Source organism: Cricetulus griseus, chromosome 3 (assembly GCF_003668045.3).
Source record: "Cricetulus griseus strain 17A/GY chromosome 3, alternate assembly CriGri-PICRH-1.0, whole genome shotgun sequence".
Classification (NCBI taxonomy): domain Eukaryota; kingdom Metazoa; phylum Chordata; class Mammalia; order Rodentia; family Cricetidae; genus Cricetulus; species Cricetulus griseus.
The window spans coordinates 280,795,663-280,821,997 of NC_048596.1; the positions used below are offsets into that span (position 1 = coordinate 280,795,663).

A 26,335-nucleotide genomic window follows, 5' to 3' on the forward strand; every position below is an offset into this window, starting at 1 on the left:
GCCTTTCAAAAATAAATTAGAACTTTAGGAGTTTTTAGACAGTGTATCTCCACTATGGTTGAGCACCAGTTGAAGGATAATGAGTTCTCACTAGACCCAAGATAAATGATAAATGGGTGTTTTATTGGGTAATAATAAAGAACCGCTACAGCCTTCTCTGCCCTTCTGATCTGATCCACAACCCTCACATCAGAGAGAGAGAGAGAGAGAGAGAGAGAGAGAGAGAGAGATGCCTCTCACGTCCCTCTTTCTGATTGTCCGCACCTGAAGCCACACCCAAAGGGGTATGGCCACTAACACAAATGCACTGGTAAGTCTGGGTGCCGCTAGTTTTCCTTTTTCCTTTGCTATAAACTGAAGAGCAAGTGTTGATGGCTGTGCTGCTTCCTGAGAGATGGCGCCAGACTAAATTTTGTCAGCTTCCCAAACCCATATCAGAATAGTAGACAGCCGTCTCCTGGTGTCCACCAGGGATTGGTTCCAGACCACCCCCCAACCCCCAGGGTACCTAGCCCTTTAATATAATGCCCTAGTGTGTACATACAGTCCCCTCAATTCCCCATGTGTGTGAAACCCCAGGCAGGGTGAAGATACCATTGACCAGATACTTGATGGGTATACTCAAGCAGTACCATCCATGCCTGTTTCTTTTCGTGTCTGCCCTAAGGTAGTCACGTTTCTGTACAGAGCACTAGAGATGGCATTTTTCCATCCAGGCTCTTCAGTTCTCCTTGGTTAAATTGCTACTGAGCCTCTGAAGCCTCCTCTCATGCTACGATCCTTCTGGAACTTGTCAAGTCCTGAGGTCCCTGTGTAAGCAAATCCGCAGTCCCGTTCCCCAGGACCTGCACCATTTCCTCATTGTATTTTGTCTGGGCTAGTGAAGTAGCCAATTGGTCATGTAGCAGCCAAGTTCTTGTCTGTCTTTCTGTCTGTCTGTCTATCTGTCAATATCAAGTGAGTTTTCCCAAAACAAAGCTCAGAGCAATCCTCAGTGAAGCTCTCTTCATTGACCGTGTTCTGAGAATGCTCTCTGGCACACTGGTTGACACTTCCAGGATTGCCCAAGGCTGTCCTGTTGAGAACTTTTCCTCCCACCCTTCGAGGTCTTGTCTGACAGAGCACTGGCTGGCAATGCGCAGCATTAAGTACATGAACTATGTCTAGCACGCCCACACACCTAAATTTCTTTAATTACTGAGCCAAGGTCCCATGGCAGAGCCCAGGCTGAGCTAACGCTGGCCATGTAGCCCGGGCTGACCTAGGACACACAGACCCTGCTGGTTCTACCTCATGACAATGGGATTGTAGGCCTTATAAACACTTGGCATGAGTGGCTCATCAATTGACTAGACTGGCTGCCCACCAACCTCCTGAGATCCTTTTGTCTCTGCACCCCAGCACTGGGCTAAGAATGCTTGTCTCCATGCCCAGCTTTTACATCTCCTCAGACCTGCAACTGAAAAGCTTTAACTGCTATGTGTGGTCTGTGTGTGTCCTGTTGACCAGAACTGTTCTCATGGCCTGTGTGCATTGTTGAGTAGAACTGTCCTCATGGCCTGTGTGTGTTGTTGAGTAGATCTGTTCTATGGCCTGTGTGTGTTGTTGAGTATATCTGTTCTATGACCTGTGTGTTTGTTGTTGACCAGAACTGTCCTCATGGCCTGTGTGTTTGTGGTTGAGTAGATCTATTCTATGGCCTGTGTGTGTTGTTGAGTAGATCTGTTCTATGGCCTGTGTGTGTTGTTGAGTAGATCTGTTCTATGGCCTGTGTGCATTGTTGAGTAGAACTGTCCTCATGCCCTGTGTGCGTATTGTTGAGTAGAACTGTTCTTATGGGCTGTATGTTTGTGGTTGAGTAGATCTGTTCTATGGCCTGTGTGTGTTGTTGAGTAGAACTGTTCTATGGCCTGTGTGTTGTTGAGTAGAACTGTCCTCATGGCCTGTGTGTGTGTTGTTGAGTAGAACTGTCCTTGTGGCCTCTGTGTCCTGCTGAGCAGTACTGTTCTGCAGCTGTTAGTCAAATTAACATGTGAGTTCATCATACCTTAAAGTCATCCAGAGTACATCTGAGTGAAACTACCTTAAGTTAATAAAGTTTGTGAGTCAAAGTGGAGATGGCTAATGCAGGCCTCTGTTGCTTATCCATAGATGATTTCAATCCACAGGTACATGGTTGGACTGCCAAGTTCAAGCAGGCTTCTCAAAGACAGGAACTAATTCCCACCTTGTTTCTGCTCTCAATTTCCACTCCTAGTCAACTTGTTCTCTGAGATCTGCACAAATCCTCACACTAATTTGAGTGAATCTCAAGTCCATCTGTACCTATACCTGCTCAAAAGAATGTACCCAGCAGTAGGATCAGAATCAGCAGGAATAAGGGCAGCACAGAGGACAGTGAGATAGCTGTTGGGCCAGCTGCATTATATGTCTCTGAGTTCCAGAACTGAGAACAGAAGTGAAATGCCACTTCCTTTCCAAGCAAACATAAGTTGCCAAAAGCCACACAAGCCGATAATGGAAGATGAAGGCTATTGACGTTCAGAAATAGGTTGCCAAATGGTAGTTTATTGGAGAAAAGTACTCAGGAAAGGCAGCCAGTGACCAGGCTTGCACCTGAGCAGGATGGACCCACAAAATGCTTCCCACTCAGCCCAGCCAGGCAAAAGAGAGAGCAGTGTGTGCCCCACCCTCCTTCTTAAACCCTAAGTTATGTAACTCTGACTATGCCCAAGCGGGCTTGGTCAGAGGTACCTCTAATCAGGATTTCTCCCTACAATTCCCCTTTTAGTCTAAAGAGGATTTAAACTTAACAGTGTAAGTTATCTATAATAATTAACAATCATAAAGGTGAATTACAAGAAGATATAATAATCTACTTATATCACGTCCTAACTCTATCTATTCCAACTAAACCCTAAAGTCATCTGAAAGAGGTGTCCAAGCCTGAACACTTCCTTCCAAACCCAACCCTAAACAATAGGAAACTAGCCCTAACTAGGTGTTCATTATCCTTAGTGTCAACATTGGGGAAAGGGGGCGTAGCATTCTCCAAGTTACTTCCTGCTGAAATAGGACAACAATAGCATCGTGGGGTCCTGTAGGAAGAAAATGTTAGAGTAGTGAAAGTCTTGAGTGAATTATCTGCAACACATGTATCTAGTCCGTGTTTGATGGGAGATACTTGATTTAAGGTCTAGGTTGAAGTCCTTATCTTGATTAAAGTCCTTGTGTTGATTGAAGTCAGTACCTGAAGCTCTAGCCAGAATGTCAGTTCAAATGCATCCAGTTGGATCCAGTGGACTTGATGAGGTGGGGCCCATTTTCTTTCCAGAGAGTTCAAGGATTGCTGTTAGGGAGTTCTTCATTGGCTGTGGGGAACTTAAACAATAATGTTAACAGAGAAATTTTAACTTTTATTTTTATATGTATGCATACTGGGAAAGGCAACAATAAGGAAAACAATAATTATGAGGGAATTTATACTTTGAGAGAAAGAGTTGAGAATAAACAAATGACAGTCCCCAATTTTTTCTCTTATTCTGTATTACATCAATTGGCTTCTTGATATAGTACAGAAACTCTGAATTTTATTTTAGCAACATGCTTGGATTTAGAGGAGGAAAGCCAAATCCAACTCTAAAGCTAGCATTGGTTTAATTGAATAGGGACTAGGAAGTAAAGAGAAATAGATTGTATATAGAGATGTTTTTAGGGTTTACCATATGACAAATTCCTTTTGTTTGATGGTTCTTTTTAGATAGCTATCCTCACTTCTTCGGGTATCTATTCATTCAGTGTTCTTGTATTTCCTGGAGATGGGTTTTCATGTGAAGATAAAAACAAAACACTTCCCTTTCCTTTGTGAGGTTTCTGTACAGTTTATGAGATATACCTTGGTGGATGACCTGTCATTTCTCCTCATCGAGAGATTTTTTTTTTTCAACTTGAATCTTGATTAACTAATCTTGATCAACTTTGATGGTATCCAAAGCTTTTCTTCTCCTGTGGAAACAAAGGTGAAACCCCTACCCCAAAGTAACACATGTCGTGGTTTCCATACAGAGGTTGGTACATCTTTGAAGTACACCAGCTGATTCAGTTCAGAAGTTTTTTCTGTAGTTCAGTGTCTTTCTGCAGCTGTTTGTCCTTTCTCATTAGCATTAAGAAACTTTAGTGTTAATGAAGCATTATGTAGAAGGCCCTACGGATGAAATGCTGAAGTCACAGAAGTAAGGAAAAGCAGCCAGGTCTGCTGCAGAGGCTTTGTGTTCTTGAAGTCAAGGATTGGCTTTCTGTGTGGAGAACGCCAGTGGTTCCTCAGGAGGATGATTTGTAGGCTTCTTACAGCATGCTTGTATGTTTTCTACATAATAGAAGAGGCTATTATAATGCCTAATCCCAGGGCATTTATAAACATTCTATAGTTAATGGTCAGTCAATTAGTCAACTTAGACTATTTTGAAGTTTTCATCAGGTTAAATTTCTGTAATATTCACTGTGAGGCTGTCCTTTCTTGTCAATAGTGGAGGTGCCCATGACATGGTCTATGTGGGTGCCTGGGTGAGTTTGCTGTCGTTTTGTTTAGTAGTTCATCCCACTCTCGGTGACTGAACATCTTGTCAGGGCTTCCCAAAAATCCACAGAGTGAGCTCTCTGGCTTGCTTGAGGCAGCATCTGAAATGAGCTCGACTCAGGACAGCCACTCAGTGTCCATCGAGGTGCCTGGCTCTTTGCACAGCTTCTTCAAATTGCTGCAATGTTCAGCGTAGCCACTTTTTCACTTTTAGCCCAATTTTCTTTAATTTTGCCACTTACAGTTCAATACTCTAATTTATTTGCTAGGCTGCTGTGACTAAGTCCTACAGGCAGGGCAGCTTTAACAGCAGTTTGATTTTTCTTACAGTTTGGAAAGTTGGAATCCTGAGGCCAAACAGTTGGCTTCTCCTGAGGCCTCTCTCTCCTTGGCTTGCAGATGCCCCCTACCGTGTGTATATTGTGTGCATGTGTGTATGTGTGTGCATGTGTGTGTGCATGCGTGTATATATGTGTGTATGCATATGTGCGTGTGTGTATGCAAATGTGCATTGTGTATGTGTGTGCATGTGTGTGTATGTGTGTGCATGTGTGTGTATGCATGTGTGTATGTGTGTATCTGTGTGAATGTGTGTATGTTTATGCGTGTGTGTGTGTGTGTGTGTGTGTGTGTGTGTGTGTGTGTGTCTATGTGTGCACATTCACACTCCCACCCCTGTCTCCTCCTCTTGTAAGGACACCAGTTGCACTAGGTTAGGGCCTGCACAAGGGATTTCATTTTGCTGTGATGGGTCCTACCTCCAGTACAGTCACTCTGAGATACTGGAGGTTTATGATGTCAACTCGAGAAGAGACATAGGTCAGCCCATGTGAAAGTTCACCTCTAATTTTCTGACAAATTCCAAATTTCTAGCAAATCTTTAACAAAATAAAGGTCATTTGAGCCCAGCCTCGCAGCGTTTTAATCCTGTAGAGAAATACTCTCTGAGCATTTTGGGTCCCAGATGATGCTGATTACTTAGTCCAAAAAAAAACTAGAAAGTCCTGTCTAGTGGAGTGAGAAATAAGCAAAAGAAGGGCCTGCTTTTCCAGCTTGCAGGGGGCAGGCACTGGCATTATGTGCTACTCAAGGATCCACTCTAACCCTTGCTGACAGCAGAAGGAGCTGGCGTGCACTGTTCCGGGATCCATCCTGTGACCCAGGCCTCCGCAATAGAGTAGGCAGAGCCACCTCTGTGAGCCCTCCCATCCCATCTCCTTTCCTGTGCCCAGGCGTCTTGAGGGGCTGCGGATGGAGGGAAGATGAGAGAAGCTGCTCTGAAATTGCTACGAATTCTGTAGGAAAAAACCATAGACATAATCAACCCACACCAGAAAGCAACCCCAAGTCTAGCTTTAGAGAGTTTGTGGGCAGTTCACCCCTGCAACAGAAACAGAGATGACAGTGACACTGGAAAGCTGGCTCTGGAGGACAGACGGATTTGGGGCAGAAAGTAGGAAGGTCCCTGTGGGTGGGGACAGACATGCCCATGTGATCCATATCAAGTAATCAAAGTCTGTGATGAGTTTGTGTCAGAACCAGCACGGAAGCAAAGGGGATCCTATCTGGCTCCAGGAGCAAACTCCTCCCTTGCCAGAAGAGTGGCAGTGGTAACCCTTTCCAGTCAGCCACACACTCCGTCTCAGCGCCTTCCAAGACCACTGTACCATGGTAGTTCTGCCCCAGTCATAGAAGAGTAAATTGCTTTTAAATTGTCGATGGACCCCACCAGATGATGTGTCTGAGTAGTGATTTAGCGTCATGAGCATTCCGGCCTCCACAGGTGTGTGGTTGCTTGTTCTATGTAGAGAACAGTATCTGCTAAGGGGGTCAGTTTGTAAGGCAGGACACGAGCAGATCCCATGGGGACTTGAAAATAATGCAGGGAGGTCTCGCCAGAGGCTTTTGATGGTGTGACAATTGCTTAGATGGCAATTTCACAGCATGGCCAGGTGGGCCAGCAGACCTACTGGAAAGAAGACTCCCTGGGTAAAGGGTTACACTTTCTCCTCCTCAACAGGATGAAGTGATTCAGTGGAGATGGAGGAAGTTAGACCTTGGTTTTCAACTTGAAACTTTCATGTCCAGAGTTGTTTGTTTACATGGATATTTAAAAAGTAGCATTAACTATCTGGCCAATAGTATGTAACCAGAGAGTGAGTGCCTGGGGTGGGCTCTCCGTATCCACAGGAGTCTTTAAAGAAGGTATGAGAGCCAGACAGTCCAGCCTAATTGATGAGCCTCAGGCTAGTGAGAGGCCCTACATCAAAGGGGGGGAGCAGACCTCCACAGACATGTATATGCACATACATGCACCCACACCTGAATGTATACATGTATATACATTAAAAGCTAATAAGTATGTAGCCTTGTAGAGCAAGCCAACTGGTTGAAATCCCAATTTTGTAGTGCCCACATCCTGGCAAGGATGGGAGAGGGCCCCAGAGAATTTGGTATTGGAATGAGACCAAAGGCCTGTGTCTTTTCGGATCCCAGATTAAGCCTGTGTAGGCGGACATGTGCTGGTAGGACCCAAACACAAGGCTGCTTGTGTGAGTGCCTCGCCCCTGAGCTGCTCCTCAACTGAACATGTATTTTTAAAATGAGCTCCTAGAACTTATGTATGATTCATGTGAGAGTGGCTTTCTTGGTTAAAGAACATCAGAGGACTTCTTTCCTTGGAAAAAAAAAAAAAAAAAGGAAAATTCTAAACTAGGCCAGACTGATGCAGATACATTCAGACATGTGGCACCAGCGGAAAGAAATCTAGTATTTGTTTAGTAAACTAAAGCAAATCTATTGTGCCTTTGAGGCAGAAGAAAAGGGAATCCAGGGCAATGAGCTTTGGAAAGCACATTCCTGGGATCCCAACAGGGGGCAGAGGCAGGATGTTACTGCACACTAGGAGCCATCTTGCTCTATACCATAGCTCCAAGCAAACTAGGGCTACCATCCAGCTCCTACCTCAATCAAAGAGAGAGAGAGATGGAGTTGGTAGTGAAGTGGTTCAAGTGATTTCTTAAAGAGAGAGAGGCAGAGTCCCTGCTAGGAGAGTAGCCCCAAAGGCTTGGATCATAGACCACTGGTCATCAGGATCACTCAGGAGCCAAGTTAAAGCTCTCAGGCTCAGCCTGTTCTTAGTCTGCATGAGTAGACATGGGGTTGGTTGTTAGGATCTATAATTATGCTATATTCTGGGAAGTCTTCTGTTAAACTTTTCTTTTTCTAAGTACGGGCTAAGCACTTAGCCTCCTTCAATTTTGTATTCTTCCCATATGGTCCAGAAACTTGCTCTGTTGTTTAGTTTGTTTGTTCAAGTGTGCTAGTCTTAGATGCAAGTCGGTTATCCACAGATACTAACATGTCTGACCAGCAAGAGATGGTACTAGAAAACTGTACTGGGCTTGTTAGCCTCAAAATTCCTACAGATCAGTAAACATCACAGGTCTCCCTTCATTCATAGAGAGAAAAGCAAAATGTTCCTTTATGCCCTTTTGTTTAAACGTGCCTAAAGAAGAGGCCCAGTAATGTTGCTGTTTGAAGGACAAGCCAAATCCAGAAGAAGCCTCCTTGATTCGGCTTTGTGTTTAAATCATTAGAGTATTTACTGCTTACAAAGCAAAATGCCCTGAGCCAGCAATGCCGCCCACGTTTATGAGAAACTGCCATACTCACAGTAGATCATTGTGGCAGTCCTTACGTTGAAAAAGCAGAACCTATTTGGGGTTGGGATGATCAAACCCAGATGCTTTTCTAAAATTATATTTTCAGTGCGTTTATATGTCTGTTACAAAGTGTGCTACATGCTAAAAATATTTTCCTTTGTAGGCCAAGGGAAATTGCAAACCACACAGAGGGAACACACACAAGATGTTTTTTTTTAAGTGTGCTCAGGGCACCCTGGTTGTTACCAGCCTCAGCTTTACAACACATCACCGTTTGTGCCCCAAAGCTTCACAGTTCAAACCTTCTTTAATTTCAGCAACTTCATTACCATTAAAACATATGAGAGGGCAGCCAAAGTCCACACATAGACCTTAAAGCCAGCGCTCCATGGCACAAGTGAATAGGACTCACTGGAGATGACTCCTTTGGTGGTTCCCTATGTTTCCTGGGATAGGGAGTCACCCCTTGTCAGACAAAGGTTTAATCTCATTTTCTCTCCTATGTCCTATGTCCCCCACCACCCCCACCCCGCTCTGGGTGCTGTTACTTCTGCTCTGTGCCACCAAGCAAACACTCATTTCTCTTCAAGACCCTTTGTGTTTATATTTGTCATGAAGTATTTCTCCAAAATTCTCACAGGCCTCCCCCTCCTCAAAGTGTGTTTCTTTTGCGACTGGTTTTGTAGTTGGGAGCATCTGTCTGGGTTTCAACAAATCCTCCTAGAAATTATGTGTGGCAAACCCAAGAATATATAGTTGTCCACTATCTGAATGTAGTTTTTAAATCTCCAGTGTACGCATCTTCCTCTGTCACTTTCCACCTTACTTATTAAGATTTTCTTTTAATCATATGTCTTTGTGTGTGAATATCACAAGTGTGTGCACAGCCAAAGAAACCAGAAGAACACACCTGATCCCCTAGAGCTGGAGTTACAGGAGGTTGTGAGCCACTAGAAGTTGGTGCTGGAGACTGAACTCGGATCCTCTAGAATAACAGAAAGAACTCATAACTACTGAGCCTTCTCTCTACCCCCCCCCCACATTTTTGGGGTTGGAGTCTCTCACTAAACCTGGAGTTCACTGGTTACTAGAGTGGCTGGGTATCAGGCCCCTGGGATTTTTCTTGTCTCTGCGGCCCAGTTCTGGGTTCATAGTTCTGTTTTTATGGGTTCATGGGATCCAAATTAAAGTCCTCATACTTTCAAAGCATGGATTTTCACCCATGGAGCCATCTCCCTAAGAACTGTATTTCCCTTTTAAAATCCAACTTAATTCTTTCCCTTTCCCCATTCTGCATACCAGCACACCCAGGATGAAAGCAAAGCCACTCACTGTTTCATTGAAGAGGCTCTGCTAGGTACAACTTGCATGGTAACGATGTACTTCCACCCAGAAGTCTGCAAACCAAACATCTTTGCGCCCTTTTTATAGATTCGGAAACTGAATCTGTCTAACTTGGAAGCGTTGTTAACTAGTGATTGGGCTTCTGATGTTTCCACAGCTGAGACAGGTGGATCTGATACATTCATTCAGAGAGCATCACACCTCACTATCTGGTCTTTGTTTCTTTGTTTTGACACAGAGTATTACTATGCATCCCAAGCCGACCTTGAACTCCAGATTCTCCTGACTCTATGTTATAAATGCTGAGATTACAGATGTGACCACCACATCTGGCTTTGTTTCTCCATATTCCCCATAACAATAGATGGTCCATTGTTTTATACGAGAAGGGGCTAGTAATGGAATTACTGGTTCTCCTTTGTAATAAGGGATATGAGAAAGAAAACTCGCTTCCTCCTATCTGCCACTCATCATTGGAAGGGACAGGTGCTTGTTTGCAGTGGCTCAGATGGGCCATATCTCTACAGGCTCTGTCCAAGGACACTAAGTTCCTGTGGTTGTCAGGTCAGGCTTTTTTATTATGATGTCACAACCCAGTTATTTTTGAGGCCTTTGAAAGTTTACTTTGGTTCAAAATACCAGACAGGCTTTTGTCTCTGGGAAAAAGGTAGGGGTGGAGGGGGTGGAGGAATTAAAGATCACTGTTCTGTCTGCTTGGCCCCATCTCATTTTACCCTCAGTAAAGTGTGTGCCCGTAACAGGCTCAGGTTGTGTGACGTGAGTGTTCAACATGAGAAGACAGGGTGCCTCAGTCTCGGTCCTCAGGGGTACCTCCCCATTACACCTGGGTTTCATCCCCAGACAGCGAAGCCAAATTCACAGGACAGCATCCAAAAACAGCAACAGCTTAGATGGTGGTGCTAGCCTGTTTTCTGGTGACTTTAAACCACAGACAGCAAGGCAAAGAAGATAAGAAGCAAAGCTAAAACAGACCACAGCATTTGTATAATAGGTTAAAACCCACACCAGCAGAGCAAGGCAGAGCTTGGTGGCAGGGTAATTCATTTGCTCAGCACACATGAAGCCTTGGGTTCCATGGGCCACTAGAGAAGGGGAGGGTCCTAGGAGACTGTTAGCTTTAATACAGTCTGAGGCTCTTACTTGCTGTTGCTCTCATGGGTGCAGCTTCCTCATGCTCTCTCCCTCCTGAGCATGGGAGCTGGGCTATGTGTAGTATGGCTGGGTTGATCCCTCTCAGAGAGCAGTTATGTTTGGTATCTAGAGAACAATGAGGTCTTGCTGCTTGGCTGGTCAGTGTGGGATCAAGTTCACATTCCCTGCACCCACTCTCCCACCTCACACACAGTGGGGGGAAGCAGAGGGAGGGCGGACAGGTCCTTTTTCACCAGGGGAGACGTGAGCTTTGGCTTTCCTAATATGGACACAACTGGTCCTGGGGCGCATTAAACATTGATTTAATCTACTACTGCAGGAACATCTCAGGAAGAAGGACCAGTAACGAATCAGTACAGGGCCTTGCATCGTTTCCTCAGAGTACCCCCTTCTATGGAGCTAACTGCTTGGTGAACAAACACCCTGAACTGGCTTTCTGCCATAATTATTTATATTAGAGTCGGCAACTCTAGTCTCCAAAGGTGGTAGATTTTACATTCCTCTGTGTGTGAGGGAGATTTTTATAATACTTGTTAATAGAGATGATTCAGGCCTAGTCTTCTGTTTGCTTTTTGTGACTTATTTCGCTTCCTTTTGGAGGTCTGGTGGCAGGTGATCTAGTCTGAGTGGGCAAGTTGTATTAAAGAAGAGATTTGGGGGGGCCATAGACTCCCCAGGCAGCCCCTTCTCCAGGGGTACATGGAGCAGTGGCTCAGCCATACATCCACACTGTATATCATACTGTATATCATACGGTACCATATCATATCACACGCCAGGAAGTGGTGGGCAGCTATCTGCATGTGCTGTTGGCTTTCCAGCTAGCAAAATACCAACAGATTGTATATGTGTGTCTGTGCCTTTGGGGAGATGTTTGTCATTAATTCTCCCAGAGTGTGTGTGTGTGTGTGTGTGTGGTGTGCGCTTCCTAAGCAAGGGCAAGGGAATCCGTTTGGTCAGAGCAGATTGCCCACAACTCAAGGAAGTCAGCCAGCATTAGCTACTATTTAATGGAGCAGTCCCTTTGAACACACTGAAGGATCTTTTCCATTGGCACAGACTTCCCCCCTGATTCTAAACTAACTCTGTAATCAGAGCATGAGGAATGCGGCATTCTGTGGGCAGCGCCATAGGCCAGCATTAAACCAGGCTACCCAAAGACAAATGTTAAGGTCTTTGTGCAGGACCCAGAATTGTATTCACCATGAATCTCAAAAGGACTCCTTGCTTCTGCATGGAAGGACCATGGAAATCTTGTACTTGTTTTAGGTCTTTTTGTATGTATGCTTAATGCATGCTGAGTTTATTCCTAAATGCAAGCTATGGGAAATGCTCCATGTATCAGCCCATCAGCCACCTCCTCATCACCATGTCCCCTTCTTCTGCCCATGGGAACTCGCTGTCATAAAGCATGATATGTGGTCACTCTCTGTTTTATTGGCTTTCAAAGTTGGATTCCTTCCAAACATCTATAATATTTTTGGAAGCTATTAGCTATGGGGCATTATTAAAACCACACAATTCAGTGGTTCTCAGCACTGCTGGCACATTGGGATCACTAAAAAAGAGGTGCTTAAGATGATCTTAGTGATAACCGGGCATTGGTGACGCACGCCTTTATTCCCAGCACTCAGGAGGCAGAGGCAGGAGGATCTCTGTGAGTTGAGACCAGTCTGGTCTACAATAGCTAGTTCCTGGACAGCCTCCAAAGCCACAGAGAAACCCTGTCTCGAAAAAACAAACAAACAAAAAAGATGATCTTAGTGGTCAACTATATGTTGTGATTTGTAACATTCCCACCCCAATACACCTGCTCTCACATATCAATATGCTCCAAGCACACTACATAAACACGCTGACACACAGATCCATCCTGAGATACATACCCACACACATACACGTCCTCTCTCTCTCTCTCTCTCTCCTCTCTCTCTCTCTCTCTCTCTCTCTCTCTCTCATCTCATCAAAGAGCATCTGCAGGTGGGAGCTGTAGGTGGAAAGCCCCTGTATGTAATTTTGTATTTCACCCATGACCACTTGTTAAGATTACAGTGTCTGTGAGTGAATGTCAAGGTCACATAAAGAATGACAGTCAGGGGTTAGGGAGATGGCATAGACAATAAAACATTTGCCGTGGAGACGTGAAGACCTACGTTTGATCCACACAGCACTTGTAACAAAGCCCAGCGCTGTGGAGACAAGGCAGGCAGGTCTTTGGTCAGCCAGCCTGTGGCTGCCTTGTGCAGCTCCAGCCCAATGAGAGACCCTGTCTCAAAAGCTAAAGTGAACGTCTCCCATGGAGCAACACCCGGAGTTGACCTCTAGCCCCCCCCTGGAGGTGCACACACGCATGCCTGTCTGTATACACATATTCATTCGCACATTAAGAGGCTTCAGCTTCACTCGTGGTGAAGAGTATATGACGATGTCTCTTCCAACACACATCGTAGGGCTGCATTATATTTTTCGGTCCGTGTTTTGACCTGGGGTTAATTGGATCCGTATAATAAACAAGGTTTTTAAAGTGACCCTGTCACAGTGGATGCCCCCTTGGTTCCAGTCAAGACCTAAGGGCCAGGCCACATGAAGTGATAAAGGCACTGGAATTACCTGAGACCTGGTGTCTACATTCTTAAGCTGGGACCTTGTGAGGCACAGGCAGAGGACCGTGGGTGTCCAGTGTTTCCAAAACCACTTCTGTTGGAACTGGGCTGTTCTGGTTTTCTACCAGTTACTACCGGTTACAAGGCTCTGTGGTCTCTGAAGCTGGTGCTTCAGTCTTAAGGCCCGATCCTTTGGGTTCTAGTAGCTGCCCTGCTTCTTAATTCTGATAGTTACACCCTGATGAGTAACAAGTACTTCCTGTCTTAAGTACCCAGCATGTGGCATTGGATTACTGACCTCCGTGAGAAAGATGGCTGACAGATGCCACACAGCTGATATGGATCCAAACCCTGACAGACAGACAGACAGGCTGTCCAAGTGTTCCTAACAACATACCATGTTTCTGCACTTCCTCAAGAAGGGTCCTGAAATCAGTGTGGTGTCCTGCTCCTCTTTGTTGATTGCATCTCGTATTCTCTTTTGTAGTAGGGTCTCCATCATGTTTGTCAGGTTAATAACCTAACCCTGTATCTAGTGTACATCCTCCCTGCTGGCTCTTGGTACCATTAAGAAAGGACATTGGGTCCAGTCAGCATTTTTGTGACACCCGCATACTGCATATGTATCATTACCTTTACTAATGGTGTTTCCTAGTATTTTCTTTGACCTTTGTAAGGAATAGAGTCATTGTCACATAGCCTTAGCTTTACATGTAGCTTCCAAGTGCCGTGTTAATGGAGAGAAATGCTGGAAACATGGCATTTTTCCAGCCCACCAAGGAGAAATGGAAACTAAAGGGGAAAAATAAAATCCCAATACTTTATAAATACCTCTCATGCCCCAAATGGAGTTAAGGCAGTTTCCAAAGCAGATAAACACAGCAGAACTTGGCAGGAAGATGGGCGAGGAACACAGTTAACATTCAGAAAACTGTCCCTGGGATTCCTGAGTCCTGGCTAAGGGGGCTGGGAGTGGGGGTGGGGGGCAAAGCTCTAAGTTTGGGGAAGATCAGAAAGTTGAGAACAAACCAGGAGCCTAGGCTGACCATTCCAGACATTGATACCATAGAGAAGTACAACGGACAAAGGTAATAACCCTCTGTCGGGTAAGCACAGCAACAGAGAAACGTGTGAGGCCTCTTCTCTTGCCCTCCATTCCACCAGACCTGTTTGGTAAGAGGTCATTCCTGGAGCACAGGGAGATGAAGTCTATGGCCAGCCTCATGGAGATCTGGCTGAACCTAAGAATGTACTGTGGGGGAGTTCAAGCATCAGTAGTCCAAGAATATCTGGGAAGTATGTGCCGTAGGTGCAATCCACTTATCTGTCCTCTAAACATCCATCCATCCATCCATCCATCCATCCATCCATCTTTTAGTAGCAACATTATTAGTTACCATATCAGAGAGGATTGCAAGAATTACAAGGCTTGGGGCAAAGAGTAAATCCCAAGTACTGGAGTCCTTGCTTAGGGTCCACAGTGCCAAAGCTCAGTCCTCAGTATGTGGAGAGGCAGGGAGACAAACAGCACCTTACACGTTGTCCACTTTTGTTGGCCTCTGCAAAGATTTCTAGGCAACACTGATGAGTTCAGGGCTACACTTACAGATGGGAAAATAGAAGTCTAGGCAGGGAGCAGTGGCCTTAGTGGGCCATCTGGTATGAGCCACACTCCTCTTCTGAACATTATACTGTGGGATTACACTCACCTAACAGGTCTTAAGTTCCCCTCAGAGAGAAACTAGGGCCTTCATCATAACACTGATTCAACAGACAACAACACACAAGTTACGTACAGTTCTAAACTCAGAGAAAGCAGGGCATGAGGTATGTTATATTCATGCAAAATTTAAAGCAGTAACATTTTGTCAGTTAGCTCTTAATCCTAACTTGTTCCCGCTGTTTATCCTAAAGGTACCTCCTGCTGTTTTGTTTTGTTGGCTCATTTGCTGCTCAGACTGGTTCACAGCCTCTCCAGCGGGCCACCAGGCCTGGTGTATGTTAGTCACAGAGCCCTTGACTTGCTTGGGAGCCAGAGTCCTTGGCTTCTCTCTGCAGATGGGTCTCCCTTGGCTTCGCCCAGGGGAGTGTAATTTGCTGTCTGTCGGAATAATTAAAGGGCTCCCCATGTTTGCCCTACAGGGTTTCCTGTGGACTCTCCTCATTCCTCTGTGCTATGCTTCATTCACCAAGTAGAAGACAGCACCCACCCCTATTAATACGAGATTGGCATCACTCACTGGCTTTTCCTGTGAGAAGAATAACTTCCTCTTACACACACACACACACACACAAACACACACACACACACAAACACACACACACACACACACACACACACACACACACACACACACACGATTGAAAAAGAAAACCAAAAAAGACGTTCTCTCTGAAAATAATCTCCAGTGTCTGTGTTGAGCAGAGCTTTTGTTTGGAAGCAAAGGCATTTCCTTGGACTCTGAAATTGCCTTTGACTTCTATGAACTGCTTTGACAAAAAGGGATTTTTTGTTTTTTGTTTTTTGTTGTTGTTGTCGTCGTTTTTTGAAAAACTTCCTTTACAAATGTGCCTGTCAACTAGCTGAGGCATTTAAAAAGATATAATTCAAGCATAAAACTGCCCATTTTTAAAGGATACCTTGAAAGTACTTTTGCCACTCTGGAAGATGCTAGACTGTCCATCCCTGACTGCAAAATTTCACTGCTTTAAAAGGTTTCTCCACAGTCTACTGACATTTGTAATAATTCATAAGCAAGGAGGGATTTAGGTAAACAACATAGAAATGTGTTCAGGTTGTACTGAACAATAAGAATTAGTCTTTCTAGTGTTACATTTTTCATTCTGGGTTAAATTCAGCCACCAAACATGATTTTGAGACGTAATTTAAATTATTGATATATAGGGACCCTTCGTTTCTGTTTTTATTCTTTAAGTCATTTTAGAACTGTGTTCTTTTTTTTTATTCAAATGCACAATGTGGTGCTTCTCATAAATGGTGATAGTCTAGTAGTTAAAGAAATTGGAGTTAGAAACATAATCACCATAGGATTCCCCCCCCCCCCGCCTTGAACTGTGCACCATGCGATCCTTTGCCCCGTCCACTTCTGTTCGCTTTAAATAAAGTTTTATTACATTTGTCTATGTATTTACTTAGCATGTGGATGTGTGTTGGCACAGATGTCACGGAAGGAGTGTGAAGGCCAGAGGAAAACCTTTGGGTGTCCGTTCTCTCCCCTCCCACCACATAGATGCTGGGGATTGAACTAAGTGCCTTAATCCACCGAGCTGTCCAGTTCTCCTTCACTTCTAAAACATTGAGTAATGGTTGTGTGTTGGGCAGTATTTTAGTGACTAGACAAAAATCAAGAATAAAGACAGGAGCATGTTGCCCTTCCAGGAGCTTAACATGTGGTTAGGGAGGTTAAGACATTCAATCAGTTAACAGTAAAAGTAAATAAACAATAGGGTGGCAAGATGGCTTAGTGGGTGAAGGTGATTGCTGCCGAGGTTGACCTCCTGAATTTATCTCTATCCCACAAGATAGGAGAGACCTGGCTTGCACAGATTGACCTCTGACCTCCACATACATGGCATGGCCGGGACACACCCATACCCCCCCACACACACACATACCTACATGATAAATTAAAAGTGAATAGCTGTAAAAATTGCACCAAACTGAGTGAGCCTAATGTAGGATGTGGGCTTTAATGGAAGCCTTAGCACTGGCTCTTCAGACGTAAGAAATGTAGTGCATTTTATAAAATCTACAGCAGTAGCAGTAGGATGATGGGCAAGCTGAAGACCTGAAGATTTAACTCTCTACAAATGAGGTCTCAGTGACGAGGAATGGAGGAGGCCAACGGGGCGGGGTGCCGTTAGAATCCTGGGGGTATAGAATTTGAACTTGAGAGTGAGAAGAGACCTTTCAGTCACGATACTTAGGATAAGAGCCAGAGATGGGCGATGTGTTTTCAGTAGAGCAAGGCCATGGAATAGTAGTTTCCTTTGGAAAGGCCCTCATGGCACCTCTGTGGAAGGGATTGTGGATAAGGAACATGTTGGAAGGCCTGCAGACTGCAACTCAGCTTTGGAAGTTTGGCGGAGTCAAGAGCCCTGTGCTGGGCCTGAATGGGAAATACTGTATAGGTGGGGCCAGAGTTCCAGATCCCTGTTCCCAACATATTACCAGTGGTTCTGGGGGGTCATGGAATTGAGAGCAATCTCACATGTGTGTTTGAGATTACAATCAAATGAAAATTAGAAGGCAGGAAATAAAAACCTTTAAATACTATCCAGCCGTAACAGGTTCTGGTAGATGTCTGTGTAAATTTAGTTTGTAGTAGTTATCTTTCTTCCTATTAATAAACCCTTTGCATTGGGTTTTTCATGTTAGTGTTCCTGAGGGTGGTAAACACCCAAGGGGAATAACTGAATAAAGGCAGTATCTGCCAGGGTGAATACACATCGACTCTGGAATTATGAGTAGCATGAAGCTTGAGTAGTTCAAAGTTCTCTTTCTGTTTGAAATTAAGTAGAGCTGCATAACGCAATGATGTTGATAATTTATGTTTATGCGTATGCGTGCCTCCAGGCCTTCCACAGCATTAATCATTTCTATGCTTTCCTCTTAAAGCGGGATAAACTTGGAAGTGACAGATGGATATTTCTATACAGTCAGTTAATATGTTTAAGACACTTAACAAATAATATACATTTTTAGCACCTGGATAATGAGGTACAAAACTGGCTGTATCTACTTACATCCTAGAGTTAGGTTTTGGTTTAGTTTGCGTCTCTAGAAAGAAAAACACTGCTAAGAATCCCCCACTCGAGCAGGCCTGTTGTTTATTTTAGGACACAGGCATCTTTAGTGGCCACATGAGGGTCCGGCTGTGCTTGGGAATGGAGAGTACAATAAAGTTTTCCACTCTGATGTCTCATTAAGCAGCTCCTCTTTGTGTAAAGTACTCCGTGGCAAAGTTGCTTCTATTTAAAGGCCCGAGTTTGATCTTGGCTTTGATCTAAACCTTTTGATCTTGAAAGAAGGATGGAGTAGCAATAAAGAGGGCCCGACAGACTTTCTTTTAAAGAAACGCGATAAAGTTAAAGGGCGGTCAGAGTCAGCCAGCACCGGCAGCAGCCTTTCCCCGGGCCTGGCGGACGCGGACAGAGGAAAATGGGGCGAGTCCATCCTTGGCTGTGGAGCAGGGCCGCCCCCCACCCCCATCCTCGGCTGTGCAGGTCCATGGCGAGGCACGCACAGGGGACTCCCCAGGTCACCTGCCACCTTGGAGGTGCTGGCAGGAAAGTGGCTTCCCCTCGGAACCGGCTCAGGGTCCCTGCACGCCTCAGCCCCAGCCTCAGACTGGACCGGGAGGTGTGTGTTGGGGGAGGGCGGGGGTGGATGGATGGATGGGTGGGGAGAGGCACGTGGGGGCGCAGGCCCGGGCCGCGAGTGCTTTTCGAGAACAATAACAGCCGGGACCTGGGAGCCTACACCTTTAAGGCAGGCCCCGCCCCGCGCCCGCCCGCTCGCCGCCCGCCCGCCCGTCTGTCCGTCTGAGGTGTCGCGCTCGCTCGTGGCGCTGGGCTCCGTGAACTTGACTCGCTCTCCCCGCAGGCGCTGCGGGAGGAGCGCGAGGCCGAGGACTGCGCGCCGAGTGGGCTGGCACGACGAGTGGGTGCAGAGGTGAGTGAGGCGGGCAGAGGTGGCAGCTGTGCAGGGAGGGCTCTCCAGGTGAGACGGATGCCCGCACCCCGGCCTTCTTGAAATGCTGTTGGGTTTTGACTTCAGGTGGCGAAATGGATTCGAGTGAACCGCAGACCCGGAAAACGCAAACGAGGGAAGCGAGAAGCCGCCTTTGAAAAGGTAGGGGCCCTGGAGGAGGGCGCTGCTGGGAGGGGCTCCTGTGTGCTGCCTGGTGCCCAGGATTCAGTCCCTGCCACTAGAACAGCGTCTGGGGAGTTTGCGTTAAATTCTCAACAAGAACGGCTTCTGGTAACCAGTGGTGTCCGCCGTGACCGGGATGGGGGCCTGTCGGGTGCTCCTCACACTGCAGCGGCGCCCCTAAGAACCGAAAGCTGCTTCCCGCAGACCCGCACGGGCAACGAACGGTACACCACCCACGCAGCAGCCAAACCCCTACCGGAACCCTGTGGGAAATGGGGAGGGGCAGTGTGAGAAGTGGGAACTTCAGAAATGTCAGGACCAAAGACCTTCCTTTCCGCCCAGCAAGTGGATGTATCCCTTCCCGAATTTAGGATTTTAACAGTTAGTTTGTAAACCTTGCTCCCTGCTTCCCCCTTGTGAATGCGTGAGGTTGAAACTTGATTCATCTGTGTGATAAATATTTTGAAATCAGGTGAGTAGCCTGTTAGCCCCCTTTCTTACCAAAAAGAGGGGGTAAACGTTAATGGCATGTTTTGGTTTGCCAGTCTCTGCTTAAATAGACTTTTGCACTTGGGGGTGGTGGTGGCAATAGCACCAAGGGACTAAAATAGCGGTGGTGTGTTGTTCTGCCGGGATGGGTGATGAATCACTGGGTTCGGAAGCCAAATTCTTGCCGATAGCGATGCTGCCAGCTTCTGTGATGTGTTGCCTTAGTATGGGCATCGAGGCGTCTGAGACCGTGCATGAAGCCCGCAGTGTGAACATGTGGAGGTTCAGGGTGCACTTGGGGGCACTCAGGGCCATCCAGAGGAGACCTGGCAAAAGAACTAACTCGTCATATTGATGCTGACGTGCAAGAGGCCTGGAGTGTGTGAGAAGCGCCCCCACCCCCACCCCACCCCCAGCCTTGTAAAGAGAGAGGTGTGTGTGTGTGTGTGTGTGTGTGTGTGTGTGTGTGTGTGTCAACTCTGTTGAACAGTGGTAAGAAAATACTCCTTTTAAACAGAAGGATTTGGGATTGTTTGTACCTCAGCATGCTATGGCAGGCTACGTATGGTCTTGGAACTCTCACAATTTAAGTAACTGTAAAAGGTTTATGACTGATGAAGGAGATCATAAAAATACCTAAAGAATGAAGAGCATTAGTTTGTGTCTAGCACTTGAACAGATGTTTGTAGGAATAATCATTAAACAAGAACACAGAACAAGGAGAAGCTATTACTGAGGACTTGGCGTTGCCTTGACCAACATCTGAAGCAGTAACTGTGTCTGAGAAGTGGGGAGGTGGGAGCAACTGAGGCACCCACCTCCCTGTACAGTGGCAGCCCTTCCCCCACCCAGCCCTCCACTGTGTCCTGTTAGGCCTACTGGACAGTGCGCCTCTGGCTTTCTTCCTAGACAATGCAGGTAGTGGTTTTAAAGAGCTCAAAGGTGGATTGGATGGCCTCCTCTCCAGGAGTACAAGGGTACTGGGTGCATCTGGTGGCCGTGTGTTTGTGTTGCTGTCCCCACTTCCAAGGGCTTTTCTTCTATTACACCGGGGAGAAGTTCCATGCTTGACAAGATAAGGCAGGGAATTTGACGGGCCACGTGAGCGGTGAGATCTATGACCCAGAACATTAGGGCAGGATCTGAAGGGCACAGGGATCTAGGGGATATGTGCCCCCTAATTCTACAATGTAGGTGACACTCTGGGTGAGTGTTCAGTATAAGTCCAGTGCCAGGACTTGAGCTGTTGCTGGTGGGGACCTCAGCAGATCACTCACTGTTGATTCTGATGTTATTTTAAAAAAAAAGTCTGCTGAATCTGGCTTGATGACTCATGCCTTAAATCCTAGCACTCAAGAGGCAAGGCTATGCATGCATATCTTTCTGAGTTCAAGGCCAGCCTGGTCTATATAGTTCCAGAACAGCCAGGGCCATGTAAAGAGACCCTGTCTTAAAATACAAATGAAAACAAAATTCAAAATGTCTGTTGGTCCACAGGCAAGTTAACTTGTGCCCTTTCTGGGCCCTCTGTGGGTGTTTCTGCTTTCACTAGTTCGGCAAGACTAAACTGAGTGTGCATGTCAGGTGCATATGTTGTAGACCCAGCTGTTGTCTGCTCTTCTTTGTCATTGCCCTCTCTCCTGCTGACCAGGTGTCCTCCTTCCTATCTTCCACTCCTCAAGTGTCCTCCACCTTCAGGCCTCTCTCAGTTCATCTGGATTAGACTAGACTAGACTGGACTAGGCAGATTTGGTCAAATGGTCTGTGTGCTAGATCTGAGTGGCTTTGGCTAAGTGGCCTGTGCTAACTACATTAGAACTGGAATGTTTTCCTTCCATAGGCGGACGCAGCTTTTACTGCCTGGTGAAAAACAGAACCTCCTGGCTGTCTTGAGAAAGGAAAACAGTCATGGCAGCAGGCCAGGCTCGGAGCTGTGTGGACCAGGGCACATTTGTTGTCCCCTTAAAGAAACTGTCCCAGGCATTAAATGGTGGGCACAGTCCGACGGAACTTGAAATATTAGCTGAGAGTTTCAGCCAGAAAAGCAGCACAGTCCACTGTGCTCGGCTATGAACAAGAAAACAGAGTAAATTAAGTGACTGTGCCACCAGATAAGTGATTAGGAGGCCCCCCTACCCTGGCCTCTCCTGGCCTCTTGTAAGCTTCTCTTTCTGGCCATTCCTGCTTGCCAGAGAGCCATCTTTAAGGATTTTATTTACCTTCCTGATTGACGGTCTTCTCCCCTCCAAATCTTCTTGGGATGTTCATGTCCAGGCTCGGTATCTGTCTGTCCACGGCTATGACTGAATTCCCTCACTTGGCTGTTTTCTCTCTCTGGCTCCTAGAATGTTTCTCCATTCACTCTGATTTTTCCTTTTTCTGTTGTTTCAAATGCCTATTATTTAGTTTGAATAAATTCTGTAACCAAAAGGCAAGAACATGAGTGGCCCACAGAGGACAGCTCTGTGGGACTCGTTAGAGTTGTGATTTCAATAGCATGCATGTTTAAAAAATAATAATAATAGCTTTTTCTCTGTGATCTGTTGACTTTAGAAGAACACATTAACTTTTTGACTGGAAGATTGAACACAAGTTATGTGTCACCATTAGAGAATAATGGATGATATTTTAAGGTGTATACATATGAATAAAGTTTAGATAACATCATTATTCTAAGAATTAAAATATCCAATGCAGCAGCAACTTATAAAATAGTGTATTTTAAAGAAAATGCATTTGCAGGGACTTGGCATTCCTTAAAGGAAGAAAAATTCTATTGTTAGAGTCAAAAGAATCCACCTCCTCGGTTTTCCATGTGTCTGATAACTTACAGAAAATGGCTCTTGCCGTCTCCATTTACAGCCTTTGTTTGTGTGTGTGTGTGTGTGTGTGTGTGTATGTGTATCCCTAGGCTCCCTCTCTGGCCTTCAGGGTGACTCAGAAAGCCATCTCCCATGTGGTGTGTGTGAGGCGGGCATCCAGGGTGAGACAGCGGCCTTTCTGAGTTTTAACTGTCTCAGGGAGCCGACATACACTCTCGCCAGAACCTGGAAAACAAAACTTAGGAACTCACAGTTTGCTGGAACTTAGAGTTGAAAGTCCAGAGTTAAATGTAGCAGCTGAAACGGAGAGCCCGAGACATAGGCTTTGAGGTGTCCCCGGTCAGTGACATCAATCAGGCTGTCAGCTCTGAGTGTCCTCTGATAAAATCCCGAGGTTTGGAACACTTTCCCTCTGCTTCTACATCATTTTTCTTGTTACACGCTTGACTCTGAGTCGCACCATCCCTGGTAGTCTCTGTTGGGATAATTCATATCGATTTTTAAATCTATGCGAACCCAGAGGGTGTCTGCATTTTCAATGCCGTTTACTCCTTTTGGGGTGCACTATGTACTCTTGCTCAGTCCTGCTGTAATAACACTCTGGATGTTTTAAAGGTAGGTGGTTCAGGCTTAAATGTTTTACCACTGTGTTGGTCTTTTGTGACAAAAAGTCTTTTATATTCAGTTGTAATTCTGGAAACCAATATTTAAATTGTTAAAAAAAAAAAAAGTTGCTTTCTCTTGGACCCACAGAGGCAGTGGAGCCCATTAGGCTTCATTTGGAGCCCTCAAAGGTCAAACCAGTGAACCTGCCAGTGTGAACTTGGAGCATGCAACCAAGTACCCTCCCCATTAACTGGTAGCCACTCCCTGCACTCAGAAACCTGGTGGGTTTGGGCAGCTACTCTTATACCTGAGGCAAGGCTCCCCTGGCATTCCCTAGGCTCGGTGCCCATGCCGCTTTTTGAGAATATGATTGCTCTGAGAAAACCCATAACTAGTCCACACTTGTGGAACCATGGTCTCATACAATAGCTTCATTGATTCTTGATTTCCATAGAAAAGCGTTCTGGGTTCTCTAATGACTCACCAGCCCGCCCTTCTTCACCTCCACAGTGAGTGGCTTTGTGTCCCATGTACCGTCTGTGCCTTGGGATAAGGACTTACATGAGTGATGAGAGGCAGAGTAATTTCTGAGAAGTTGTCATGAAGAAATCGAGCAGACAGAGGTGTTTGCATGCAGCACATTTTGTTGTAGAGATGCTGAGGTGCTCCCGTGTACCTGAGTGTTGTCTCTGCAGGGCCTCCTGCCCTTCTGTTTCTTAGAAACCCTTAACAAATACATTACTGAATATCCCATATCCAGGTCTCAAGTCAGATCAGATTGTGCAAGATTCTTGACATTTTTCTTTTGCTTACTTTACGCCGAACCAAGAGAAAATTGCTGATGAACTATATTTTGGTAGCCTAAGGAAGACAGTTTGACTTGTGTATTTTATGCAGTTAAATTCTCATCCGTTCCATAGATTGATTGATTCTTTTTAAGAACCTGCAATTTAAAACTAGGAAAAGATACTGACAATTCTGTGTATAGTAAAACCCCTGCCAGCTGTAAGCTGGTTAGCAGGAAAATTAAAACAATGACCAGCCTGCCCTCAACACTTATTGTGTAGCACACAGTCACCACTCATCCCCATGCACCATGTACTCAGAGACTCTCTGAATGGAACCATTAACTCATCAATAGCTAACACTTGCCATGCGTCTAGCACAGGCCCCAGTGCTTCACACATAAAAGCTGATGTAAATGTCCCATTAGAGCCTGTCACAACCAGCGGCGTGACAGTAAGACAGTGCACACTGTCGGACACCCTGCGTGAGCAAGTCAAATAATCGCTACAGAAAATAGCGTTTGGGCTGCACCTTAAATTTGTATTAGTCCTTGACCACCAGCACAAAGTGCACATTTGTAAAGGAAGGAAGTCTCAACCAGCATGTATTTTGAAAACACTTGAAAGAGCACAGATAATTACCCTTGTGTTGATTTTAGTGTGTTTGATGCCAGCCACCACTACCAATTGCTCCATGCCGAGAAAGATGAAAGCTATTTTCATATAAAGCATAAGACTTGGGCTGGAAAAGGGAGGTGGGAGAGGAACTTTTTTTTTGTGGCTTTTAGTTACGTTTATAGGCAGCATTAATTTCATTCCTGTGACAGAATGCTTTCATTGGCAGTCGCTCTAATCTTAGGCATTTTAATGAGCAGCTGTTTTGTGCCCAGGCTCATACAGCACTAATAAGATGTGTTATTTTTAGTAGCACCTACTGGTGTCACCTTGGGTTAGGACCTGTCATTGTTTCCATTAATCATGTGTTGCAGCAGGCGGACACTTGAATGTGTTCAGCCCGGAAGCCAGGCAGTGTGTGTCTGATCTGTATTCATCCCTGAATCCCTGGCACTCAAGACATGACCACAGGTGGCCCCACAAGTGTTTGTGCAATTGTGATTAGATGATGAAGCAGCCCACAAATGGTATTCACTTTTTACAATCATACCTTGATGCTGCAACTCTTTAAAAAACTTTTATCTAGCTGGGCAGTGGCGGCACACACCTTCAATCCCAGCACTTGGAAGGCAGAGGCAGGCAAATGTCTGTGGGTGTGAGGCCACCCTGGTCTACAGAGCAAGTTCCATGACAGCCAGAGCTACACAGAGAAACCCATGGCAGAGGGGGCAAGAAACTGTTACCCTTTTGTTAAACCATGCTACTTATTTTGTTCTTTACTGAACAATATCTGTGGAAATACGCTGGTCAGGACTTCCTGGCTTTCCTAGAGGTGGTTTCTTTGGTGTCTTCTAGAAAGGGCTTGGAGGTAGGAAGACTTGACACTGGACCTGAGAGTGGTTCTTGGGTTTGTCACATGGCTTTTGTTTCCCTCTGAGAATCCCTTTATTTAAATGGCCATTTTGACCCACAGACACCAGGTGATAAAAACTTGGTTTGGTTTTGTATGAATTGGCTTTGTCATTTGGGGGTAATTTGGAGCAATGTCTGGTTTGGTTCTCTGGTTACTTTTTATAAATACCCTTGTATCTGCTTTCGTATTGATTCTATGAAAAGAGAAAGTTGGAAATTAGACACCAATTTCTGTTCCTTTACCACTTATCATGTGACTTGAAATATCCTTTAACATCCAAGTAAATAGGAGGCGGTGAGCAAGCTGTTTTCATTTCAGATTTGTAGGTGCACACAGCCCACTCTCCGTCATTGTCAGCAGGGGCAGGGGAGTATACCTTCGCTCTCGGTGGCATCTCCTTCACCCTCACACCCTAAGGTCACTCTCGGTAACTTCTCTTTCTTGTCATTTTTTGGAAGCTCATTCTGGTGTCACCTTTCTGAGAAGGGTTATAGTGACCATACTGGGTCATAGTTGTGTGGTTGCAAATCTGTCCTTAAACCTAACCTCTGCTGGTATTTCTTTATTTGGTTTCATCTTTTTTCTTCAGAATGACCTGCTTTTTTGTTGTCATTCCCCCCTCCCTTTTCAGATTTTGCTGTAAAAGTGTCTTACTATGGGTCACTTTCCACAGTTGGTACTTGGCTTTGAACTTAATTTTACTGGTCTGTAACATTAAGAACATCAGTTTCTGACCTCTCCATGAGTAGACAAAAGACAGAATAAGATGTTATACATGAAGTGTTTTTCCGGTGTCCTCTCTAGTCTGTGCTTAGGACGTTTGAAATGTAGAGACTCCGTGTCTCCTG

General features: G+C 45.4%; 1 protein-coding gene across 16 annotated transcripts in view; it reads left to right on the top strand.

The window, feature by feature from the left end:
- Aopep (aminopeptidase O (putative)) overlaps positions 1-26,335 on the top strand; it is a 296,983-nt gene that overhangs the window by 212,211 nt on the left and 58,437 nt on the right. For all 16 annotated transcript variants that reach the window (XM_035443029.1, XM_035443028.1, XM_035443036.1 and 13 more), the window contains 2 exons: positions 18,988-19,056; positions 19,162-19,236. In XM_035443029.1, the coding sequence (XP_035298920.1) occupies positions 18,988-19,056; positions 19,162-19,236 (144 nt within the window). The remainder of the gene's footprint in view (positions 1-18,987; positions 19,057-19,161; positions 19,237-26,335) is intronic.